Here is a 27,373-nt window from a genome sequence, read left to right as displayed (position 1 = left end):
AATCACTCTACCAACATCTCTCCTCTCATTGGCTATGCCCTTGCACCATCCCCAATTCCTCAGTCACCTGATTACTAACCTGACTCATCTCTCAGGTACCCACACTCTTCATCACTTTCCCTATTGTGCACTCACCCTTAATCACAGCACAGTGTGCCTCACCCTGCCTCACATGGTGTGTAAAAATTGTGTAAGTGCAGATTATCATTATCTATCTGATCTATTGAATACCTGCCAAGCACCCGAGTCTTCAACAAAATGTTGCTATACATTGCCTATGTTACTGTGTCACTTCTGACTCCTATATTATTCTGTTATTAACTCTCTAAATAATCTCTTAATTATGTACATTGTTTTTTTTTTTGTTTTGTTTTTGTTTTTTTGGGAGCTTTTCTCCCCGGGCCTCCACTGAAAATGGACTCATTTCAACCCAGTGGACTTTCCTGGTTAACAAAAGCAAATAAGTAAATTCTCTCTATTTTCTAATGCACATATCAGAACAACACACAGTGAAGGTAGTAGGGACTTAGGGCAGGCACATATTGCAGAGTTTTTCATGATGTAGTGACATGAGGCTGTGTCACCATTAACGAATGCCTTGAGAGGAACCATGGGTGAATTTTCCATCTTCCAACTTGTATCACCACATAATTCTTAGTTTGATAAGCAGTGCACATCTGTCCATTCTGTTCTGGTGCAACTTTGACAGCTTTCTTTTATCCTTTGCTTCTTTCACTACTAGTTACTAGACTCTGCACGAGGGAGCATTGGCACTGTTGAACTATCCTTCCTGTATAAAGCTGAGTCTTCCAGGAAATGTCAGCCATGTTTATACATGCTGCATTTGGTGCTGTTTATAAACAGTGGTTAGCTCTTGATGTAGATCACAGGCTTAATGAACAGTTACTGTCTTACCCTACATCGGTTTTCATTATATTGAAAGATTGAGAGTTAGACCACATTCTTATTCTTTTCTTTTCCCAGGTTGGTATTCCATGATGGCTACTGGGACACACGGAACTGGAATCAGAGTGCAGTAGTTGCAGTTGACAACTTCGACCTCCATAATATCCTGAGCCACATCAAACCCTCACAGGGAGCCACAGAGCAGGCAGTTGCAGTTGTCTTAGACTCTCTCAGCTGGATTTTGTTACACAAACCAGTAACAACCATCTGTCATCTTTTGCAGCACTTGAGCAGAACAGCTGCTGGTATGGGTAAGTCACATCGCTATGTACTACAAAAGGGAGAGCTTTAGTTGGGAAAGCAAGCAGGATTAGGCGGAAGAGCCGCCAGTAATGGGAGAGGTGGCAGAGAGGCTGTGCATAATGGGACATTCCTCGTTTTCTGCATTTGACCTTATGTGATCTAATGGTGATGCTTAATTTTTGTTTTTTGCTGGTCTCCTTTATGAAAAGTGCACCTAGTGACTTAGTAGGATTGTGCAACTAAGAAATTAAATGAAATGGGAATAACTTATTTATACATTCATTAACCAGGTAGGTATGCTGATCTTAAGACCCCTTTTTAGGCACGACCCAAAACAAAAGGAAAAATGAGAAGCTGCAAGTTACATAAGTTGAGATAAAAATAAATAGTTCAGTGGTCGCAACAAATATACAGTATGTTACAACATGCAGGTATATGCAGAAAAATATAACAGAGTTAGGAAACAATATTTGAAAGAAATTAAGCTACATTAGAAATACCCCAGAGTTGACAGGGTGTTAGAGAGAGACTAAGCTTCGCAACACTAAATTACTTTATAAGACAGGCTAGTCCACCAGTCTGTGTATTTAGGAATGCTGCAGTAATATTCAGGATTGTTAGACTGTGGACGTAGGCACCTGCACATGGAGAGGGTGAAATGCTGTAGGTGCAAGGACTCCACTGTACAAAGTGAGGTGATACTGAGATTATTTGCTTAGGAACACTATAGTCTTTACAAGAATAAAATACAGGGCTTCAGGTGTAAGGCCAGGGAAGAACTTGCAAGGGAAATTTGAGAAGCTGTGAGCAGACAATTATACATATATGTACAGAGTCTAAATTACTTTTCAAATTGTGTGCTTATTAAAACTCACTGCAGCAAACCTGTAAGATGGGGGCTAACATAGGTCCTGCAAAGGGAAGTAAGTCAGTTTTCTAGGCTCACTGCAGTAAGGCTATTTTTTTCTCACCAAGTTGTAGTTTGAATTTGCAAGTCGATGAAAAGGAAGAACTGTGTGCGTGTGTGCACGTGCATGTGCGCGTGTGTGTGCGCGTGTGTACCTCTGCAGAGGAGGGTGTAAAGGACCTTTCAGCATACCCGGCAGTGTTCCTTGGTAGTCCCACCATTGATGGACATCCTAAGGGATGTCATCAGGGTAGCAAGGAACAAACTTACCACAGAGGAACCTGTTCTGGAAAAGGCCAGTCATATCCTCAGGCCCTTTATGGATTGGATTTTTTTAGTCTCAGGCACCAAGACCAGATACCCTGATTTCAGCAGCTGCCCTCAGAAAGTCTGTAAGTCCACATAGCTCTGCCTTCCATAAGCCAAATAAGAAATCCAGAGCAAGAGAGGTGGACCACTTGGGGAATTATGCTTCTTTAAGGGTGTTAAACTATTCATACGTGGAGTATTTTCATTGAGACTTCACAGGTGAAATGTACCAGGCCATTGGACATTTGCTAGATGACCTGCTAAGTACAAACTTTTTGTGCTAGTTAGCAACTGCCTGCTGCGACTGACTAAATAGTGGGTAATTTTCTTGTCATCAAAGATTCAGTTAGAGCTGCTAGATCTGGAATTGCTGAATGACCGCAGATATGGCTTGGGTTAACTGATTTTGTGAAGGACACCAAAGTGACCTTTATGAATTCTCATTTTGATGGTCCTGGCCTTTTTAACTCAAAGTAAAGTTTCACTTAGAGAATATGGAAAAGTCATGCAAAACCTTCACTGCTGTGGGAGCAGAATTTCAGCCACCTCTCTAGGATGCTGATTTAGCATAGTGGTATGTTGCACTGACTTTAGTGTATACAGTTCTGGGTTCAAGACTTGCCAGTGACATGCATGGTGATAACACAACATTTTAATGGGAGGGTGGCCTAATGGTAAGGTGTTTGCCTTACAAACACAAGGTGTAGGGTTTGAGTCTCACAAGGGATAATTGGCTAGGCTTACAATGGCTCGCAAGAGCAGTTAGCTTAGTACTAACCTATGAACCTATGCAGAGCAGACTACTACAAAAATGATTTGGGTGAAGCACCCAAAAGAAAAACAAGCATATGTCAGGAAGAAACCACAGCTATCATTTCATCTTCCAGAAATGTCTTTGTCTCATAAGAGTCTTCAAAAGCCTAGGAGTGGTCTGCAACAATCCTGTTGGTTTGTCCAGCTGTTCTTGTTTGTGGACATGCAAGGTATGGGGTCCAAGAGAACTATTCATCTTGGAAGCTGGTCTGAACTCGGTGATGATCATTTTGAAAAGCTGCAATAGAACCTGAGATTATAGGAAAGGATCACACCCAGTTGTACTGCTGTGCCAAAAAAAAAATGGTGAACTCAGTTGGGAGAACTACAGGGTTTGTCCTAATGAAAATCCTAATTTAGTAGAAGAGGTATTGAGTTAAAGAGAAGAAATTACTGAATCCTGGTGGACTGACATTTAGAACTTAATACCACAATATAGGAAGGTAAAGTTTTGAAAATTTGCCATTTGAGTTGTTCAGTAAAGATTTTTATTTTAAATCTTAAAGACTGTGTTTCTAGTGTATATTTAAGGAACTCTACAAACTGCTGTAGTGGGGTTTGGAGCTTTTTTCCCTTGTGAAATACTACAGTCGTGGCTGCAGCCAAACAGGAAATAGCTTATGCTACAAACTGTGAACATTCAAAGCTCACTACAGAAATACTGTGCCTGAACTGTTTCTTCACCCCCTAGTCAAGTATTTTAAGTTCTGCCTACATTTTAATTACTGGCTACTTAATTGAAGTAAGCGTCCAGAGTGAATGCTGATCCATAAAGTGATAGACTGACAAAGAGTAAGCAGATCATTTGACTACTTATATTTTGGCAGCATATGCATTCTTGAGTACAAATGAAATGAGTGATCTGAGAAATTTTGCTTCCTCTCACATCTAATGAACCAGTTATTTTGAAAAATAAGTGATATAGTCTTTTTTTTTCATAAAAAAAATGGTCTTTTGAACTTAAAGTATGTGAGTTACTCACAGGTTAGGGATTATATTGTATGGTGTTCTGAAATGGTTAGGTTCATTGTTTTACAGATGTAAACCCATTTGTATTTCTGCATTGTTACCGGAAACCTACTCAAGGAAAGAGAAACTTGTGGCAGGAAAGGGCGTTGCGCTGACAAGAGAAGTGTACTGGGGAGGTTTGCTTATTTTGAATGAATTGTCTCAGAAGATGAAAGCCCAGCCTGTTTAAAAGTGAAAGGAAAAGAAAGAGTGCTGTGACGCGTGTAAAAAAAAAAAAAAAAAAAAAAAAAAAAAAAAAAAAAACAGTAATAACTTGTCTACAAATGGAGGAAATGTCATACCTGCAAGGACTAAAAAACATGAGTCCATATAGGGCTTTCATTGAGCAATAAAAAGTGGATTCTTGTGACCGTGAAAGAGGTTCTTTTGAAAAAAAAAGTTTCTGTTTATATTTTACTAGAGACTAGCAGAATAAAAAAGTGTGTGTAGTAAAATTTCGTTGCCATAACAGTGACATTTTGTGAAGCTAAAACTTTTGTTAAGTACAATGGCTACAGTAAAGGTGTTGTCACCACAAGCAAGTGAGGAGGTGGTCAGCTGGTAAGCAGTGCTGAAGATCAGAATTAGTTTCTAAAACTTGAGAGTAGAAACTTTAAGAAAGGCCCCGCCAAGCTAGAGTTTCACTGTGCAATCCTCCTAAAGTAGAGGGCCGTGTGACGTATGCACATGACCCTTAAGGACATACTAGTGTTTGTGTTATGAAAAAGAAAGCTTGTAGAAAAGGTAATGTCTTCTCAGAAAATGTGACTGTTCTCCAAATGGCCAGCCAGCAACACGAGAGAGAGCAAGTAAGACAGTTTTGCAGAACGTTAAAGCTCTGCAAAAAAGGGTCTGGGCATTGACTGATAATGTATAACTGCGAAGGCAGTCAGTGAGTGATTTCTTTAAGCTCATGCATTCTAGTAAAATTGGAACAGATGGTCTCTGAAAGTGAAAAAAAAAATACAGAAGATTTTAAAAATCTGATGGCTAACCTTGACCAAAAAAAAGCGCTGTCAAAGTAAAACTGACATATGTTTGCTTTATGCAAAAGTCTCTGAACTTTTTGTAAAATGGAGAGCAGTGAAACAGAATCATCAGTTTGACTTAAGTTACACAACAAGCATAAATGAACTAGTGGCTGTGTTTAAACAAGAATTAGGATTATCTGAAGAAAGAGAATGAAAATTTAAGGAAAGATATTAAAGGCGTGAAACCCCTATAGAAAGGGATTGAACCTCAACAAAAAGGTCAGATTAAGTAAGGCCAAAAGGAAAAGGAGCCTGTTTGTTTGATTACTATAGAGGAAAGGATGAAGTTGGGGAAAATGTGCAGAGACAGTAAAAAAGAACTAGAAATGACACGTGAACTAGAAAGAAATCGTGTTCAGACCCAAGTTGACATTGTTTACACACTGATAAAGATTTGCAAACACTTGCTACTTTACCTGACTTACAAGTGCAGTGTTAGGATATACATTCTAAAGTGAGTTGTTAAAATTAGAACACAAAAGAGACGGAATAGAAAAATTAAAAACTGTATGTGAGTTGTCATTAACAACGGTGAAGTGGTTAAGGAATTAACTTCCCTAAAGCAAAACAAGATACTGTTGGCCCAGCTTGCACAACAGGAAGATTGTAAATATGTGGATACAGGAAAACAGTTGACAGTTATCAGTGAAACTCAAAAAGGCTGTGTGCATAAAGGTATAAAGCTATGAAATTGAACATAAAACAGTTACAGGTGCAGATTCTGGGAGAAAAGGTCAGAAAGGATGATGGTATTGTTAATGTGCTACAGAAAAGGTTAAAAGCATTGAGCAAATTCAGACCTTGAAAGGTGCATACAGTAGTAGGCACAGCCCACTGTGACCAATTGGCAAAAGGAAAATGGTTCTTTCAAGCATAAAATAGAGACTTTCACTAAAACTCTGAAAGAGAAAGAGGAGCAGTAGTATAAAATAGTAAAAATATCATGGCCTTGAATTTTGTAAAGACAGCTAAACGGTAATATAAACCTAATAAACTATCAGACTAATGCACCCGATATTATAATAGTAAAAGCAAACAGAACCTGAAGTGTGTAGAGTACCTCGGATTACCCTTTGGTGAATAAATGAAATTATTGGGTCTAAACAGAGAGACTTACTACCTGTGTGTGACAAGTTCTCAAAAAGGCCTGTGACGATCAAAATGTAGACTTGGTAACAAAACAGGAATAATTGTAACTGTTGTGCAACAAGAGGAGGAAAGGCTTTCAACAAAATAAGACCCTGTATGTGAGCCAGTTAGTAAGATGCAGCTTCTGAAGCAAAGCATTAGAGTGGTGAATAGCCTGATGTCATGGAAAGTGCACTTATCTGTAAGAAAGTAGGAAATAAAGCCCTTCATAAAGCAGTGGTATAAGTCTTGTGCTGCAGTGGAGACAGTATCTTGCTAAAGTCTGAACTGGAGAATGAAAATGCAAAGCCGAGTTCTAAGTTGGAAAAGACAGAACTAGACCACAAAAACAAAACTTGAGCCTGAATCGGTATTGGCACAGTCATAAATAACTTCTGCTGTCCAAGACCTAAAGAGAGGTCAAGCAAAAACTGACAATGAAGACATGACACAGAAGATGACAGACATTGTAATCGGGCTGAACCCGGCCATGAAGGTTCTAAACTTCCCAAGACGAATAACCATGGCAGAGCAGTACAATGAATCTGAAGACCAGATGAGCAATTTCTGGAATGATATGTACCGAGCTACAGTTTCTCTGCTAGAGAAAACTGCGTGTAGGCAATGCTCAGTGAGACATTAGGCCATGCCAGTCTCATGTCATCTTTGTGTGAAGTCCACTACAATCTGTGAAAGACCCAAACAGTTAATATATTACAAAGCCATTTACACACAAACTTTGCCAAGGTTCAGAGTTAACATTTGTTATTACACAATTTATTGGGGGAAGCCCAAAACAGAAAGTAGCAAAGAGAAAATCATTGTTCTGACTCTACCACAAAAGAAGTTTGCTGATAAAGACATTATTTGTATGAAGTTTCACTGGAAGTAATCCCACGAACCTAGAAGAACAAGCAATGCAAAGAAAGAAACTGCACACATTAAACAATGAAATCCACACAAGATGAGGGCTGGATGCTGTGTGTGGTGTTTTACATCTCCATGCAGGAGAATTATTATGCCCTTTTGTAGTCGGAGGTTGACCGTACAGATTTCCAGAAAAATGTGTATGTGTGAACATACAACAGATTTACTAAAACACAATCCACAACATCCCTGTAGAATCCTACACTTATATGACATGGGATTGGGTGTTTAATGTTTGATTCTTACCTTTGGGAAGCATGGCCAGGCTTAAAAAGGCCACCTGGGGTTATTAGCCTAGTAATTACGTATGAACCTATGTGATTGCAGTGAAGCTGTCATCTGACATGCGAGAATGGCACAACTAGGTGAATAATCCCAGGTGAAATTTGCACATTTTGCTGGGAACTGTCACAGGTGGGGTTATTGTCTACAGAGTGTGTACAGTACAAGAAATAGTGTTAGCAAAGCGTTCTGTGCATGACCTGACTTTTACTTTTCTGAACAATAAGCAATGTATCTAGAGTATCTTTAAGTGTTTGAGTAAACATCCTGACAAAATGTACATTAATAAGTTATATTCCTGTATGAATATTCAGAGTAACAGTACAAAGTCTGGTATGGTTTTGAATAACAGACCTATTGATGTAGATGTTCTGCCAGAGCAGATTGGTTGGTCTTTGGAGATGCCTTTAGCCAAGAGGTTTGCTCAAACTTAACACCATACTTCTGAAATGGGGTTAGTAGGGCAGCTAATTTCTTCATCCGAGCAGGGAGAAGGGCTATGTCAGAGGATTTTATATAGTTATCAAGAGATTTGTTCTTCAACCCTATCTAAAGTGTGTGCAGCTGCCATAACCATACACAAGGCAAAAAGAGGAAAAATACTACTGTGAACGCACTGAGACATAGGGCCTAAGGGAGAAAAATTCTGCTTGAAAGCTGAGGAGAACTCAAGGGAGTTCATTTCACAGGCTGATGTAGAACCTGACAAAGTGGGAGATTGCCTCACTGTGTATGTTCAGCTCACACTGTATTTTCGATCACTTATGCCAGCATTCACAAAGTTTGATGAACTGAACGTTCAAACTGCCCTGTTCTGGTGTGTGTATGTATTTGTATGTGGGTTTTTTTTTTGATAAATACAACCAGTATGTAGTGTACTTTAGTTTGCCATGTGCTACTCACTTGTGTGGGTCACCAGTTAGTCCTTTTACTGCTGCCTGTTTTCATACTATTGACTTTTTGTCTCTATTTTTTATTTGTGTATAATGACTGTAATTCCAAAATAGTTTTACATATTCTCAAATTATGTTATTTTTACAACTAATAAAAAGTTAGGCATGATGTTCTTCATTCCACATTGCTGCAGTCCTAACTATTGGGTAGTCCGCTGTCCAGTCGGCCCGAATACCAAAGTATATGGCTGACGTCGGTCAGGGCGCATTAGACTGACGTCAGTACGTCAGGGTACTAATGCGCATGACCGACGTCATATCCTCAGTCTTTTTTGCCGCATGGTCCGATGCAGAAGCAATTTTGCGAGTGCAGGTTGGCGTTCTGAAAATTTCTGAAGCCAGAGTTTCAGACCGAATCAAAGTTGGCTAAGTACCCCGTTGGGGAATATTTTGGTTTTTTCTTGCCTCAGTATTTTACCGGATGTCAGAAAAAGTGAATAACTGTATTTCTTGTGGGAAACAGATACCTCATAGGGATTACCATACTTTGTGTATACCTTGTTTAGGGCCTGAGCACGACGTTGTTGGATGCCGTTCTTGTGCTAGATTTAACAAACGCACTATTAAGAGACGGTTAGACTGTGCCAGGTTAGTGTTTGGGAAGCGTTGTAACTATAAAATGCCGTCGGATGTTCCGACGCTGGCTTCGGCTAAAAAGCGCAAGGACAAAACAGCAAAGCCTAGAGGGGAAGAACCGACAGTCCCAGACGTCGGTTCTTTAGAGGGCTCAGTGGAGCCGGAGGTTTTGCCAGGTGTTTCTTTAGAGTCTCAGGGTGAGACTTTACTGTTACAGGATGTTTCCTCTCAGGAAGTAGGCCAGGCTGAGGGGGCTTCTCAGGTGGCTGTTCTTCCCTCACTTCCTAAGGTGGTTAGGGCCTCCCCTTCTGTTTCCAAGGCTTCCTTAAGGGGCAGGCCAAGTTTTGCTTCAGTGGGGGTTTCTCCTACTGCTTCAGGGTCTTTGCCTAAGAAACATATGCTTAAAATGGCAGAGGATTTGATTACTATGATAAGGGGTTCTATGCCCCCTCCTGATAAGAGGCCTAGGGTGGAACCTGAGCTTGAGAGTTTTGAGCAATGCTCGGAGGCTTCTGAGTCTTGGCTGAAGACTTGCAGGAGTTCCCTCCTTATTCTGATTCTGATGTGGATGATTCTACTCCGTCAGCTTCTCCTCCTGAGGATTTTTCATTTTCAGAGACTTTGCATTCCATGAGGGAGCATTTTAAATGGGAAGGCCAAGATTTCTCTGATTCCAGGAAAAGGCTTAGGGAGTTCTTATTTTTACCCCAGCATAGGCCTTTAGCTATACCTCCTGTTTTGAATGTGGTGGAAGATGTTTTTGCAGAGGCTTCCCTGAATCCTGATTCTTTGCCTCCTGCCCCTGTTAAACCGGATAGATATTATAGGGTGCCTGAAGCTCATAAGTATCTTTTTAAGAGTCCTAGGGCAGACCCTGAAACTGTCTCTCAGGGGCCTAAAGGTGTAAAGGCCTCAGTTGTTAAAAATCCTGTCCCTCCTGATAGAGGCAAGGGCTTTGGATAGATGGGGAAAGAAAGTGTATACTTCTTCCACTTTAGCCATGAGGGCGTTGAATTGCCAGTTCCACATGTTAAAATATCAGAATTATCTTCTTTCACAGTTGAAATCTAAGGTGGATGCTCTAGCGGAAGGTATTGACTGTAAAGAGTTGCAGGATTTAGTTCATGTGTCTGAACAGGTGGGTAAACATTCCTTGCAATGTGGTTTTGATGCTGTACAGGCCTCCTCCAGGGTGGCTGCCACTGGTTCTGTTCTTCGTAGGCACGCCTGGTTGAGAGATCAGAATTTAGCTGAGCATGTTAAGACAAGAATTTTGGATGCTCCTTTGCAATCTGATGTGTTGTTTGGTTCGCCTGTGGAAGCAGTTTTGAAGAAAATGGAGGACAAGGCTAAATCTATGCAAACTGTTAAAGATTTTTGCAGGTACAGCCTCCAAGTTTAGTAGAAATTGGCCTGCTAAGGGTTGGACTTATCCTGCTTATGATTCCCAGTCTAGGGGTAGGTCTAGACGTGGTAGGGGCAGAGCTCAGGGTTCCTTTAGGCCTAGGACAGGAGTTCACCTGCTCCGACTTCTGGTGAGGGCAGGGGTCAGTCCTTCGTAAGCAGACCCAATGACCTGCCTTTTCAGCTGCCAGTTCATTCTCGCCTGGCAGCACCGTTGGGAGGAAGGCTGTCTCTTTTCAAAGAAAATTGGGATTTAATTACCCAAGACAGATGGGTTCTGGATATCATTCACCACGGTTACAGGTTTTATTTCCATACCTTGCCTCCTTTCAAAGGCATGCCAGACATTCCTCCTCTACAAAGACAAGAGGCGCACAAGCAAATTTCTATGTTACTCCAAATAGGGGCCATTCAGCCAGTTCCTGTGCCAGAAAGGGGCCTAGGATTTTATTCTCGCCTGTTCCTAGTACCAAAGAAGGGGAACACGTGGAGACCAATTTTGGATTTATCTATCCTCAACACTTATCTGGACATTCCCAAGTTCAAAATGTTGACGTTACAACAGCTTTTACCTTTACTGGGCAAAGATCACTGGATGGTAACTTTAGATCTCAAGGAAGCTTACCTTCATGTGCCTATAAGATTAAGTTGCAGAAAGTATCTGCGTTTTCGAGCTGGGAGTTCTCATTATCAGTTCTCTGCATTGCCCTTTGGCTTATCTACTGCGCCCAGAGTATTCACGAAGGTTCTGGCTCCAGTGATAGCTTACTTCAGGCTACAAGGGATTCAAATCTACCCTTACTTGGACGATTGCCTGATTCTGGCTCAAGAAAAGGAAGACCTTCTACAGCATCTGGAATATGTCATAGCAGTGCTAAGATGCCTAGGGTATTCTGTGAACGAAATAAAGTCCAGTCTAGTACCCTCTCAAGACATGTGCTTTCTGGGTGTGAGACTGAATACAGCAGCCCAGATGGCCTTTTTAACCCCGGACAAACAAAAGAATCTTTCCAGTTACTTCCATCAACTATCTCTTCAGTCCGGGCTGACTGCAAGGACAGTCCTTCAAGCCTTTAGGGTTCATGGCATCTTGTATTCTGGTGCTTCCCAATGCCAAACTGCATATGAGGAAGCTACAATGGTATCTCAAAATGTATGGACACAGCACTGCCAGGATTTGGACACTGTCATTCAAATAATACCTTGCATTCAAAAGGAATTTTTGTGGTGGGCTCAGGAATGTCACCTAAACAAGGGACTCTCTGTGACCCGGCCAGAGGCGAGTCAGATTCTAACGACAGATGCCTCAGACATTGCTTGGGAGCTCATCTAAATGGAAAGTGGATACAAGACAAGTGGCCTGCCAGACTACAGCATCTACATATCAACATGAAAGAGATGTTAGCAGTCCAGTTTGCATTAATGGCTTTCAAGGAGTTACTTCTTCCAGGGCAGGTGTTGATTCTAACAGACAACACAACTGTCATGTGGTACATCAACAAACAAGGGGAACACATTCTTACCCATTGTGCAGGCAAGCAATGATTTTATGGGAGACTGCGCTCAGCTTGCAACTAACTCTTCAGGCAAGGTTTCTGCCGGAGCACAGAACTCCTTAGCAGATGTGTTAAGCAGACAAATCATGGATCCCCACGAGTGGAAACTGGATCTTCATGTATTTCAAAAATTGACAGTGTCATGGGGAACTCCAGACATAGATCTGTTCGCTTCTCCACTAAACCACCAGCTGCCAAAGTTTTGCACAAAGAAGTTTCATCACACAGCTTGGAAAGTGGACGCTCTTTCTTTCAGTTGGAAAAATCTTCATGTGTATGCGTTTCCACCTCTGCCTCTTCTTCCAAAAGTGCTTCTAAAGGTCAGACAAGACAAGCCAAGGATGATTTTAATAGCTCCAGATTGGCCTCGGCAGCACTGGTACCCATTACTGAGGAGTCTGGTAAAGAAGCCTCCATGGCCTTTACCCTTGATTCCACACCTGTTGTCTCAGAGAGAAGGTCACCTGCTCAATGTCAAACTTCACTCTCTTCATCTAACGGCCTGGCATATTCTGTTTTGAAAGGCAGCAGGTCTCAACTTCCTCAACAAGTTTTAAATGTGATTATGGAAGCCAGGAGACCTAGTACAAGAAAAGTGTACGCAGAGAAATGGAAGAGGTTTTTATTTTGGAGTGCAGCAAACAATTTGGAGATTTCGGAGCCAAATTTGAGTGTGGCTCTTCAATATCTTACTGAGTTATTGGACAAAGGTTTGTCTTTCTCTTCCATTAAGATTCATGCTGCAGCAATTTCAGCTCACTATGATTGTGACCCACCATTGTTTTCACATCCTTTGTTCAAGCAATTTCTTAGAGGGGCAAAGAATATAAGACCCCCACGTAGAGCTCCTACTCCTGCTTGGGATCTCAATTTTGTGTTGGAGAAACTTACTCTACAACCTTTTGAGCCTCGGCTACTGCTGAATTGAAATACTTGTCTTGGAAGACTGCTTTTTTGTTGGCCATTACTTCTGCAAGAAGGGTTTCTGAGTTACAGGCCCTTATGGCAGTGGAACCTTTTTTGATTTTTCATAAGGATAGGGTATCTTTACGTACTAATCCTTCCTTTATGCCTAAGGTGGTTTCTAGTGTGGCTTTAAACCAAACTATTCATTTGCCTACTTTTTATGCAGATCCCCAAAATAAAGGGGAAAAGATTTTGCACACTTTAGATGTACGCAGGCAATTGCGTTATTATTTGAGCAGGACTAAAGATTTTAGGCAGTCTCAGCAGTTTATTTCTTTTGCTTTGAGTTCTCAGGGCAAGCCTGTGTCAAAACAAACTATTTCTAGATGGATTGGGTGTTGCATTTCATTTTGTTATTCCCATCATGGCAAGGAAATTCCAGCTGGGATTAGGCCTCATTCCACTAGGGCTACTGCCACTTCAACAGCATTTCTAAGGGGGGTGGCAACTAAGGATATTTTGGAGGCAGCTACTTGGAGTTCAGTGCATACTTTCTCTAAGCATTATCACCTTCCTCTCTACTCTAAGTCTAGGGCTGGTTTTGCCACTGCTATTTTGCAAGGCATGTTGTCAGTTCCTGCTTCCTTATGATTTGCCAGCCTCCCTTACCTCTGCTTTGGGATTCTACCCAATAGTTAGGACTGCAGCAATGTGGAATGAAGAACATAGTACAGTTTTGTACCTACCATAAATGTAGATGTTCGAGGATCCACATTGCTGCAGTCCAATTTACCCTCCCTCCTTCCCCTCTGTGTTTAGGGGTGGTTGTGTAGGTGAGGTTATATTCTGCTACTTGTGTATATATTGTATATATATATTTTTTGGTGCAGGTATTTTGGGAGTTTTTGTTTTTGGCCTTATCTTTTCAGGGTCTTCTGACATCTGGGGCAAGAAAAGACTGAGGATATGACGTCGGTCATGCGCATTAGTACCCTGACGTACTGACGTCAGTCTAATGCGCCCTGACCGACGTCAGCCATATACTTTGGTATTCGGGCCGACTGGACAGCGGACTACCCAATAGTTAGGACTGCAGCAATGTGGATCCTCGAACATCTACATTTATGGTAGGTACAAAACTGTACTTTATATAAGTCTAAGTCTTATCTAACTAAGACTGCTAGGCTCAACACAGCCCAGGCATAGTTTCGTCCCTCATAGCTATACTTCTCGTCCTCCTCCAGTCTTGCTAATGTCCCCAAAACATAACTTTCATAAACTAGAAGTCATCTGTAGGAAAGCTGACAGATTTGCAGGTAACATTTTAAACTTAAACCATCACTGCACCACTGTTGGAAACATCAGCTGTTTAGGACTACATAACCTACTCACACTGAGCCAATTAAAAAACATATAAAATAATCTGTAGACCAAATACCTGCCCATCTCTAACTATTTTAGTATCCAAATACTCTCCCAGTAGAACCTGCACTCACAAACTAGGTCAAACAACCAATATGGTGACTCTCTCCCTATATAGTCTGTGTTACCAAACTATGGAAATTTATTCCACGTGACCTCAGGAATCAAGTTAATCTTAAAAAAATGTCAACATGTTAAAAACTTACCTTGAAAACAAATTATCCTGTCCCTGCATATAGAAGCTGTCACTATTCTATTACTCCTTTTCCCATCCTTTCTCCTCACACTAATATTCTCCTACCTATCCTTGACTTATCTTCCCTTTTACTTTATACATTGCACATTAAACAGTACTGTTCCACACTTGCATCTCCTCCCTCCTCAGTTTACCTCTACAGTTTCTCCACACATAGATAACCTGATTTCTATACTTTATTTGAGCATCACTCCACTTCCCTCTTACATTCATTTCATGTAAGCATTTGTTGAACTAATGTAAATGTAAGTTTAATTGCACTACGATAAACCCCAGGATTTAGTAAAATCCATGTAGGCACAGTGTCGAGCCTACACGGACTGTTACCTTGTCCATGTACACAGTTCTCCCTCGGCAGCATACCAGTGCATATTAATGATGATTCGTTGCCGAGAGAGAGCCTAGGAACACTGGTATTGAATCGGTGTAGGGAGAGATGTAGTGGCAACAGTGTCTGCAGATGAATAAGATACTTCCCGGACTGTCCGTCAGTGTGATGTTCATTTTTTTAATTTTTCTTTTAATAAAAGAGCATGTTTGCTTGACATGGAGTGCAGCAATGCTAAGTAGCGCCCAGACATATAAAAATAAAAAACAGATGTAATGTAATTAATTATTTATTTAAATGTATGTTTAAGTGTAGATGAGCGTGTTTGCACATTGCAGTACTCAGCACTGCTTATAGGTAGCTCAGTGTTGTATGTAAAGGTACATCTGATGTCTGAATGTCCACTTAGCTTAATGGGTAGAGTCATGGCTCCATGTGTAGTAGGTCCAGGGTTTGAATACATAGAAGGCAAATACATATTTCATTTTACAATGCAGATTTTGCAAAACAATTTAAAATATATCTCTGCTGGGCTCTGTTAAGCTCTGCTGAGACCTGCTAAGCACCACATAAACATGATAACGGCTGCGAATGTTTATGCTCTGCTTGGCTGGTTTGTACACTGCTAAGCTCCACTAAGACTCGTGTCTGCCTGTTTTCACAATTCTTAGCCGCACTGGTTTGTCCAAAGCTAAGCGACGCGGCACTTTTTGACCAAAGACGTGTAAGGGCGGGAAAACAGCCTATATTAAACCCAATAGACGGGAATACAGCAGAATCCATTGGAGTTTTGTCTCTGAAGGGTACTATGACTGGTGTTGGTGAAGGTGCGCAGGGCTGGGGCATTCTGTAGTCCAGGGTCATGGTTGGACTCTTAGTAAAACAACATGAAGACCGGCTGCTACAGAGAGGTTTCCAGGCCTCAGAGTGCAAGCTGGAGGCCAGCGACTGGCTGGCAAGGGAACTCACCAGTGCTACTGGTATCCATCGCAGAGGTGAGCAGTGCCGTCACGGCCATGACAACCTGAAATTGAGAAAGGGGGATCTCTTGGACACCTGGATCCAAGAAGCTTGGGCAGGGAATGCCCCACAAGTATGTAAGTAATTTTACCTCTCTTTCACCAATATTTAATCTGAATGTCTGCAAAACTGGTATGCATAATGGTGTGCTTCTCTCCCAACAGCTGCATAGGAGAGGGCTCACACTGTCAAGATGCATGCCAGGTGCCTGGTAAGGTTGCGCCATAAGTGTGGTGAGTTTGGATGAATTATGCTAACTGTAGTGAAATAAGCAAGAAAGGGTAACGTATTAACTGCAGTAAAGTGTATTCAATAAAGTCTATAGTGCAATAAATGTGGAATTAGAGGTGTATTGTAAGCAATGAATAATGCCAACTGTTGTGCAATAAAATCATGAAACAATATCAGGAAGTGCATTAAAGTATAGACAAAGTTTGTAGTGCAATACATGTGGAATTAGAGCTGTTTTGAAAGAAAGAAGTAATGACAACTGTTCTGCAGTAAAACATGAATCCATATCAGTAGCACCAAGGAAAATGGTGTACATCAGGATTGTCTTGTAACCATTGCAGTAGAGCTGTATGCATTCAGGCTGTAAGGTAAGGTTCTGCTGTCAAGTATAGCACTGTAGTAGCTGTAAAATGCCAATGCAATGGCTACCAGTTGTATTGTTTAACACACACATAGTACCAGTCAAGGCTGTCTCTAGGCCAATATTGTTCACATAATGCTCTGTCATCCATAAGCATCTGGTAAGCAAGGTTATATGGGAGAAGTAGCCCACTCCATGATCTGATATTGTTTGTTGCCTTTACAGCTATTTTAACTCGCTAACAATAAAGTGTGTACTCCAGCATTGTTAGACTGATATATAGCATACCTTCTATCTGTGTTGTTTTTGTATGTCATGCATGTGTGTTATACTATCACTGCAGTGTAGTATAACACCGTAGTAGTACTGCCAGGTTATATTTTGTTTTCAGGTAAGCTCTAAGCAGACATCAGTCAGTCGGTAATCAACAGTGACTCATTAGCTCAGTTTGCTAAATGCTCTGTGTATAGTATGTTTTGCCACACATAGACCAGGGTTCAAATCCAGTGATAGGTAGCACTAAATATTACAGTAGCAGTCATGTAATGCTCACATTCTGTCTACATAGGAACTACAGGTAAATGGGTGAGGTAGCCCATATTAGGAGTAGGTAATTGTGTTTTAGATTTTCCAGACTGTTAAAATCATTAGTATGAATGTAAAAACTCAGCAATGTGCAGTCAGAAATAATATGTGTAATCCTGGTATGGCTGTATGCCTGGAGTGCCTGTTAATGGTTGCTGCAGTCACAGTCACTGCTGTTGGGTTCTATTCCCATGCCTGCCAACCAAGGCATGACTGCTGTTTAGTGTCTGTACTGCACACATACGTGTCTCTTAAGTATCATGATTTCATGTTATGTAATTAATAGTGCATAATCCGCCTGTTACAGGAATACCATGGCAAAGAGTACCTAGATTGCACAGTATCGCCATTTCAGCCTACAGAACAGCTTGGTAGTTATATAGGTCCACCTGATTTGCAAATGTTCTGTGTAAGTGTGTACCCGCAGTTGTTGCCATTTGGCCCATAGTGTCCCATGCATATAGCTTGAGAGGTATGTACGTGCTACATCAGCTACAGGTGGCTTGTACTCACTGTAAATGTAAAGGAAATACAGACCCATAGAGTAGATAATACTGTTGTCAAGGAAGCAAGCATCAGTGTTACTAACAGACTAATTTTCTGTCTCTCCCCACCCCTTATCTTCATTTATTTATTCTGTTATTCATTGGTTATGGTTTACTATTAGCATGTATTGTTACAGTAGCTGTTTTTTGGGGCATGGTGTTATTGTTGTGGATTATAATGGATGCATATTAACATATCTTGTTAAATTACCTATTTTGTTCATAGGTTCATAGACTAATACTAGACTAACTGCCTTTGTGGGCCTTTTGAAGACTAGCCAATTACCTCATGTGAGAATCAAACCTTGCAGTTTGTAGAGTAAACACTTTAACCATTAGGCCAACCTCCCTTCCCATTGTTGGCCTTATGCTGTAATTGTTACTGGCATGCTGTTATACTGACTGTTCTGTTATTGATTATTGTGTTTCACATAATTTGCATTGATATGTAATTGCGTTATTTCCGATGTTCTACCATGCTGTTATTACTAACAATGTTTTGTTAATAACTAACCTATACTTATTGCTGTGCCTCCATTACCACAGCATGTCAGGGTAGGCCGGTTCCTGGTGTTCTGCCTACCTTGCATCAACTGGCCGTGGCACCGGGTCCTAGCATGTCTGGGACTCAGGCCACTGGTGCCCCCTCTGCTGCCCCTGTATAAACTGCGGTGTCAGAAGGAATTGCCTCAGAGGACTGGGCACAGTCTGGAGGCATGTGCGACTTGGTTCCTTAACACCCTCCACATCCAAGGTGTTTACCCCCCTCTCGTGTGTCACACACCACCCCTGTCTGCTGTCTTGTCTGTCTGCAAACGCATACTCTCCTACCCAACTTACCTCCCCACATGTACATGTGTCCCTTCCCCTACATTCCACTCTCACCTTAAAAAAGATGCGCACCTGTCCCCAAAAAAAATCACCCTATACATAGCTCTCCTTGTTGCACGTGTCCACTGGACACCACTAATCTGGTCTAATTGGTGTGACAATACAGTTATGTTGTCCTCCCCCCTCTCCCTGAGATTTGAGAGTCCAAATTCATTTGTAAAATCTGTCAAAATGCACAGCTGTTGTAGTACAAGATATGGATAGCTATGGGTCTTTATTGCACCCTTCCTGCACATCTCTTAACTGCCTTTCACTATGTTTTTCCCCTGCTTGCCCCCATTTCACCACTTTCCTATCACCCTTTTTCTTTGCATAAACATGTGCTAAAAAATATAAAGAAGAGGTAAGCGAAGCAGCGCGGTGCCATGCCACTTCACTTAGCTATGCTTAAATTAGCTTTAATGATTAAATGTGTTTATTACATTGTCTGACACATGTAAAAAATTAACACCTCTGACAAGTTTCAAATCCAGGCCCCTCTCGTCTCCAGCCCACTGCATTAACCCACCAGGCCACACAGATCTGATGTAAAACAGGTGTTTCCAGCAAAACATACTGATTGCCCCTTACAGTCATTAGGCATGTAACTAAAATAAAAACTAATGGGAAAATGGAAGTGACTCAGTGGCACAGTCTGTTAATTGCCTTGTATGCAGTACATTTTGCCACACACAGTCCTGAGCTCAAATCCAGTGTTGTCTGGAAGTTCACTTATATTACTGTGAAGATAGCAAGTAATGACCAAGTCATGCAATCCTAATCCGCACAGGTTACTGATAGTTAATGAACTGCTACCCACTTTTGCAAGTCAGAGGCATGTAGGGGCACACTACACTTATCTGTATAGCCTAACTATATGCTGCCTACTACTCTGTTATTGGCACCATTGCATAACAGACGTACCTTACTCACATGCCTTGATTGGACTATGCAGGGTACCCTTACCCTAGCTCTGCCGTAACAATCGGTGTGCTATAGCTGCCAAAGTGACACATACAGCTTGCTGTCCTCAAGTGTCCATACTCCCACCTATGTAGGTTGCAGCTGCAACCTGTAGAATACACAGCTGTATGTAAAGGTAGCTGCTACAGACCTACCATACCTCCCAACCCCCTAGAACAAGGGATCTGGTCATAGCCAGATGTAATAAGGGGGTGCTAAGGCCCACAGATAGGGACACGCGTAATGGTTTGCCCTTACAAAGATGATAGGTTGATGGATTAACAGCTATTGCATTAGCATGCATATTCCAATGGGTATGAAGCCTGACACTCAGGTGTGTCTCTTTCCTTACTGAATTCAACCCACAATGTTTGCCAGTGACCTGCCAGATGACCAGTATGTGATGGGACACTGACCACACATATGAGGCGAAACTGTGGACATGCTCCATAAATCTCTACAGGTGACGGTTGTGGTACCTACCCTCTGCTAAGCTGTACTCCCCACACCTCAGTGATGTCCATCTGAACAAATAAGAAGGGGGCCTAGGTCTACATGAAGGCCTTCTGTATTGCACTGGGGTGTCATGTCATTGGCCAATGATAGTGCATTTCAGCTGTTTTGGCTGCAATTAGCAGTTCTAAGCCACAGATTGGTGCAGAGGAAACTACCTGCTAATGAGCAGTACCTTAAAAAGGCAAGCCGCTCTTTATAGGGAACAGCTCTGTATGAGACTTCACTCCCACTGAGAGAGGATTTCAAAACATATACCAGAAGCACAGTTCAAAAAAGGAGTATTGCACTCCAGCAGATATGTAATAGTTTCTCCATATAACAGTATGTGGGTGGGAGGATGGAGGTATGGGAAACGGAGAGTATAATAGTAAGTCCATCTTAGATCTGTGGTATTGACTTGTCAGTCATAGTCTACTGCCCTACACCTACAGGCATGCCTCTCAACTGTCCCTGATTTTTAATCACATTTCAGCTCTGTTCCTGTCAATCTCTGCTACAACGGTTGGCTGTTGTAGGAAAGGTACTGGATTACACATAATACATAGTGACAATGCGTAAGAGTGTACACTCCTGTAACGTCAAACGGTGTACTGTAATAAAGCCTCCTCATTCAGTCAATGTCTCCCATACATAGTTCTAAACATTTTAAAAGTGTCCCTGATGTATTCTGGCTAAGTCTTTGTTTTTGTTGACATATGTCCGTTTTTGGTTGACGGCTATGCCTAACATACCTGTCAACCTCTTACAGCTTGACACCAAGAAAAAGCCATAATTTATGGGGAGGACAAAGGCCCAAACTCAGCGACAGTGTGTAAATATTTGTCAGAGATCCACAAGTTTGTGTGAAAATGACCAAAGCTATGAGGCAAACATCCTGACAGTCTGCTAACATCTGTATAGTTGAGAGGTATGATGCCCACAGGGAACATATACTACAGCAGGTTTGCATTGGTTTCTGTCATTGTGGCACACTGGTGTTGCTGAACTTTCCCCATACAGTTGTAATAGCACACTGTTAATTGTCTGGCAGTGACCATATGACATATTAGTGGGAGTTTGCTCATAGGGGACACACCACAGTAGACTGCACTGCTGGGTGTTGGAACATATAGCAGAATCTGTCACGGCACACAGGGACGTACCCCAGTATTGCTACTGTCTGGGTGGTATCCACACATGTAGAGTATTGCCAGACTGTGGGGTATGATGTGTGAGGGAGCAGTGAACAGTGCAGGCCATTATAGGTGTGCTGGATCTGTACTTACTGGATGTCCACATGTCTAGTCCTGTAATGTGTACCCCTTTTGTTGTCTTTCAGGGGACCATGTACCGCCAAAGACATGCCCCCTTCTCAGAGGCAGAGAATGACAGGATAGTCGATGGACTGAGACAGCACCATTGGATCTTGTTGTCCAGGGGGAGGTATAATTGGGAGCAGTGGGCAGCATTATGGGCAGACCTTGTGTGGGATGTCAGTCAGGTTGGTTGACAAGACAGGTCCTATGAGCAGGTCCAACACCAGGCCACAGACGTGCTGAATGCTGCACGATGAAGGGCAGATGATGTTGCCAAGGATCTTGTCGCCACCGGTGGAGGGCCTGCGACAGAACATCCACTCTCAACCACAGAGGAATTCCTGGTGAACCTAGGAACACGTAACAGCTGGCATCCATCACAGCATACAATCATGGAGGTGGGTGTCAGTGTCCACAGCAGAGGAGCGTCCAGGTAAGCATATTGCGTTCACCAGTATAATACTATACTAGTCATTGTGGCAGGCTGTACATGGTTGTTACGTCTTTCTGCATGGGGGGGGTGGAGTTAGGGTTTGTGCACAGTTGTGCACACATACTCAGAAAGTCAGCAGTACAGCCAGTATCACAGCAGCCACTGTACATGTGGATATATGCACATATTACCTTGTAGTGCTGCAACATTTGGTGGTGCTGACAATACCTCTTGCTCACCTTTTCATAGGTCCATCAGGAGCGACCCAAATCCAAGGTTCTGTACCTGGTAAGTGTGATACTGTTTTTTACGGATCATATATAACCTATGAAAGTTAAGGGGTGCCGTATTGCCCTATGTACAAATGTTGTGTTTAGCCAGTGTAGAATATTTGTATGTTCCATTCTGGAACAGATAACTATGGTTCATAGACTGGTTAGTCACAGATGGGTACTTCTGCTACCATCGACACATCTGCACTTGCAGTTATGTGCAGCTACACAGCCCTGGTATACATGAGGCAATTACTCCAAGATGCCTGTTCAAACACAAAAGGGAGATGCTACATACCAGATGCAGTGACACTAGTACTGACATATGCAGTTGTCGATCCTCATTTGTATGAATCTTTGTGGATTACCATGCATAAAAGTGCAGGTAGTAATATACTGCTTTTGTCTTGATTTTCAAAGGTGACCGGGGGGGGGTTAGAGCCTGTCCCCCTGACAACCTAATGTCAGTCTCCTCGGACTCTGATGATGGTGGCCATACTGAGGCACAGGTGGGGTTGTCGGGGGCTGAATCTGTCCCACAGGTTGGCATCCGTCTTCTGCCCCCATTGTCACTGCACACAGTCAGTATACCCACACATACCCAGTCCCAGAGGCCACAGATATTGGACAGTCAGAGGATGGTGACATTGAACAGGACAGTGTGGCAACTATGGCATCAGTGAGTACAGAAACTGGCCATAGCCAGAGAGCTGGCAAGATCCCACACAGGCAGATTTACATAGGTTTGTTGGAGGACTGCTGTCCATCCACCACCTGTCACAGGTGTCACATCACAGGTCACTCTGAGCATATTGCAGGCTTTCATGGAGGGACAGGCACATTCTGAATGCAACACCAGATGGATGCTTAGGGTTATGGATGCAGCGCAGTCTGACATCCATGACTGCCTCCATAGCATTGTGTTCACCCTGGAATGGTTCACTGATGCAGTGGACAGGCTGTGGGCTGAGACAGTGTCTGTCTTGCACCATACGTTGTCTGTGCTGGAACATCTGGTTGGAGTTGGGCATCAGACACATGGACGTAGGGCAGCAACACCATCAGCTGAGTCCACGTGGCCGTGCACAGCCATGCTGCTATAGTATTAGTATCTCCATTGCTACAGAAGGAAGTCTGCTGTCCACACCATGATGTGGCAGGCCATGGGCACATGGTCCTAGGCGGTCCCATGGGGGGGGGGACATCCCCAGCATTTTGTAGTCACAGTCGAGGACTAGCACTGCATCTGACTTGGACATGGAGGTGCCAGTGCTACTTCTGGCAGAGCCAATTCCCGTGTTCGTGGCTAGCGATGGTAAACCTTCCACTCTACTATGTACAGTCCACAGCTGTCCAACATACACATGTGTAGGGCTAGCCCTGGGGTTGACTATGTGCATGCAGTCACTCAAACACCACCGTCACATGCAGGTCACCTACAGACACACACAGCACCTCTCCATGGCCCATCTAACCCATACCCCTCCAGACTTGCACACATGCTGTTTGTCACAGCCTAGGCCTCCGGCACCCGCACACCACACCCTGTGCATATGATGATCACTGTGTGAAATCCCTGCCATCTGTGCCATCGATGCAGGACAATGCTACTATCTGTCCGATGCACAGGGTGTCTATATCACTTGAAGTACTTGTGTAGTGCAGTGCTGTTTTGCCTTGCCACTTGTGGGCCACTACAGGTACTGTATGCTGGCATGGGTCATGACTACACAGCACACTTTTGTGTATTTTTGTTGCATGATGTTGGACTGGCGGTAGTGTTACATAATGACAGTTGTGTCACAGACTTGTGTATGTTTCTGTTCCAGGAGTCTGAGGGGATACACTGCGGACACATGGTGGTAATACAGCAGCACAGGCTGGTATGGCAGCACAGCAGATATATGACATCAGTAAGGTATGGCAGTATACATACATGGCACCCTAGATGCATATGTTTAGAACAGTCTATCAGGGACAATGGGGCCAGTCAGAGAATTCATGCATTCATAGTTTGTGATAAAGTCTGCTACACTGGCCACATGTCATCTAGGTTATCTGAACTTAACAGGTGGCTGACATCTGTTATGATAATGTATAGGAGAGCAATTTAGGGCCAGCAGCTAGTCACAGGGCCAAAAAGCGCATAACCATTGCTCGAGGATAGCCCATAAGGCCATGTATGTAATGCTGCACAGGGATATATTTACACATGCACACACCCAGAGTTGGCTGATGCAAGATTAGAACCCCTACCTGTCTACTTGTACACACTGTAGCTCGCAGTACTTATTGCATGCACCACAGAGTTTATATTAGAGTGTCAGCCAGTGCTCTTAAGGTGGATAACATCAGCAAGCCTTGGAGAGGAGGGCAATGTAGATGCCAACAGCTAGTCACAGGGCCATAAAATACATGACCATTGCACAGAGATAGCACATACAGGCTGTCCGTAGTGCTGCATGGGGATATATTTACAAACACACACACACACACACACACACACACACACACACACAGCTGGCTGATGTGAGATTAGAGCCCCTACCTATCTACTACTACACACTGTAGCTCACAGTACTTGTCCCATGTGCCACAGAATACATCTGTTGTGTATGTGATTGCAGGCACAGTACTTGTGGAGTACACAAAGTAGCCTTGTGTTAGACAGCATGTGTGGCCTGCAGAGTGATATTGCTTGGTACTGTTATTGTATGTAGTGTCCTAGGAGTGGGGTACCTGTCACTGCCCCTGCTATGTGTGTACAGTTAGCAGTATGGCCATATGTGGCTGGTTGCAGTTAGCTAGGCAAACATGTGGCCAGGAACAAGATGGCCAGCCACAGCATACGTTGAACCATTGTACAGTACAATACCTGCTCACCTGTGTATGTCTACAAGGTGACATTCCACAGGCACAGGGGTCTATGGGTGAGTGAATTGTGTACTGTCGTGGCCTTGGATTGGTTTCTTTGGGCAACTATTTTGATGTGTGAGTGTAGATGACCTCAGCATTCAGAGGGTATGCAGGGAAATCCCAAGGCCACATTTAGATATATAAATGTGTAGAACAGGGATATGTTTATAAATGTTGCTGTGTGTGTGTACATTATGTATATAATGTCTAGAGATGTATGTTGAAATTTTATATATATATATATATATATATATATATATATATATAGGGTACATACTGATAGATACATAGATACACTAGGCATGTGGGAGGAGGATAGGGTCAGTCATATATGTAGAAGTAGCTGTCTGTATGTACAGATGTATTTCCACATAGCAGGGCTTTATCAGGAAGAGGTAACATAATTGCAATCAAGTCAGCTAAGTGTAGGAGCATGTCCAGTGGGACTGTCGGTGCTTACAAAGCGACTCCAGGCCAGAGCTACCTGTACTCCAGGCTGGGATTTTGTGTGCTACAAACATTGGCAGCTGCACCCGTTTCTGCACTATAGAACTTCCCTGACATTGTCCAGAGCATTCCCCGGTTTTGTGCTCTAATATGTGACTGGGTTACATGATGTAACACCTCCTACAGGGTGACAGTCTGCATACCTCTCACCTTCTCACAGCAAGACATCTAGACAAAGCCATTAAAAGTGGGACAAAGGTGCAAAAATTGGGACATTTTTTAATATTGCACTTAACATCTTGGGTGATAGAATAACAGGTTTTGCTTTAGCATGAGTTTTCTGAAGGGTATGAAGTCTGAAACTCAAATGCATGTCATTATTTTCTAACTTCATTTTCTAATGATTTGCCAGTAATTTTCCAGAAAACCACAATTTTATGAACGGACCAAGTATATGAGGCAAAAATCTGTACAATTGAGAAGTATGCCTCTCACTGTACATGTTTTTTTCATAATGTCCAGCATTTTCACCCCATATGTCTGGCCTGTTCCTCATACATTTGTGGTGTTCCAGTAAAATGTATAAGGCAGTCAGTGAATAGTACTAACTACAGACAAACATTTGAGTGCTGGACTTTATATCCTTCAGATATGCAGTACTGATGCAACCTGCTTTCATACTAGTACCTTGTAGGTGAATGTGAGCATCTGAATGTCTGTCTCTAGTTTTAGCCCCCCCCCCCCATTTTCTCTGACTTTGTCCAGCTTTTGTGCAGTAACAGATTGAGGGGTATGACAGTCTGTGGGGACATCACCATATGACTACCTCACATGCAGAAGATGTGGATATTGCCAGATTCAAACCATCAACACCATCACCTACACTAAAGTCACTAGCCTACTGAGCCACACAGGCTGCCAGGCAGGGATGCTTCATTCATCACACAATCAACAGCATACAGACATACATTGTCACCCCTGCTTTATGTGAGACATAGAACGTGTGGCCAGGTTCTGTCTCACAGCCCTGGAGTTGGCTGGTCTGCTGATATATCATTGCTGATTTACTGTTACACCAGTTGTATGGGTACACTGATGTGTTGGTGGTGGGGGAACGACCAGCCCATGCCCTTCTGGCATAGACAATTGTGTGACTGTCATGTGACCCCACTGTTTGCCATTAATTGTATATTGTAGTGGACTTTTCAGCCATGTAGCTTAGTGCATATTATGGAGCACATACTGTGAAAAACTGAGGGGCTGCCAGTCCAGCCAGATAGAATTTTTAAATAATTCTATGTCATTGTAAATATTAATATCATCCACAGGTTAGTTTCACAGATGTAAGAAAACTGTGTTATGTTCTGAGCTTCACAAAATGTAATCACAGTGCACCCTGCTGGAAGAAAGTGGATAAGTAAAATATTTTACGACTTTGTTTGATCTCAAGCTCGGAGACAGGATGTCTGCAGCTAGAAATTATTTCTGTTGTCTTAAGACATAGATAAATTACCAGGTTTCACATGTAAAGTGTCTTTTATTGCTGTGGCTTCCTGGCAGGTGCAGAGCAAAAGAGAAATGTTAAATTTTAAGTTCTGTGAGCCTTGGAACTTAAGCAGATGTAACACTAATGATGTGATCTGAAATAACTCAGCAGTAATGTGTATTATCAATTTAAGGGCTATCTCAGAAAGTAGGAATAGCATTTTGTATTTTATTCTGAAGCTGACAACAACTCACCAGCACTTTGCCTTGTAAGTAAAGTAATTTAGAACATAGTTTCTCTTAGAGATAGATAGGAATATAGCCAAATTTGTCTGGCTGCTTTTTATATTTATGTCAGACTATCCTACAATGTTGTTTTAACGTATTTCATGTGATTTCTGAACTATCTAGTATCACTG

The 27,373-nt window shown here is 42.4% G+C and overlaps 1 protein-coding gene across 1 annotated transcript in view; it reads left to right on the top strand.

Annotated features, from left to right (window-relative positions):
• Window positions 1-27,373, top strand: part of ELP5 (elongator acetyltransferase complex subunit 5) — a 912,344-nt gene that overhangs the window by 687,073 nt on the left and 197,898 nt on the right. Inside the window, exon 4 of the mRNA XM_044076712.1 lies at window positions 985-1,217. Within this exon, the coding sequence (XP_043932647.1) occupies window positions 985-1,217 (233 nt within the window). The remainder of the gene's footprint in view (window positions 1-984; window positions 1,218-27,373) is intronic.

The sequence above is a fragment of the Protopterus annectens genome, chromosome 7.part0, assembly GCF_019279795.1.
Source record: "Protopterus annectens isolate FY-2018-M chromosome 7.part0, PAN1.0, whole genome shotgun sequence".
In the NCBI taxonomy this organism is placed as follows: Eukaryota; Metazoa; Chordata; order Ceratodontiformes; family Protopteridae; genus Protopterus; species Protopterus annectens.
This window is presented reverse-complemented; position numbering and strand designations above follow the sequence as displayed.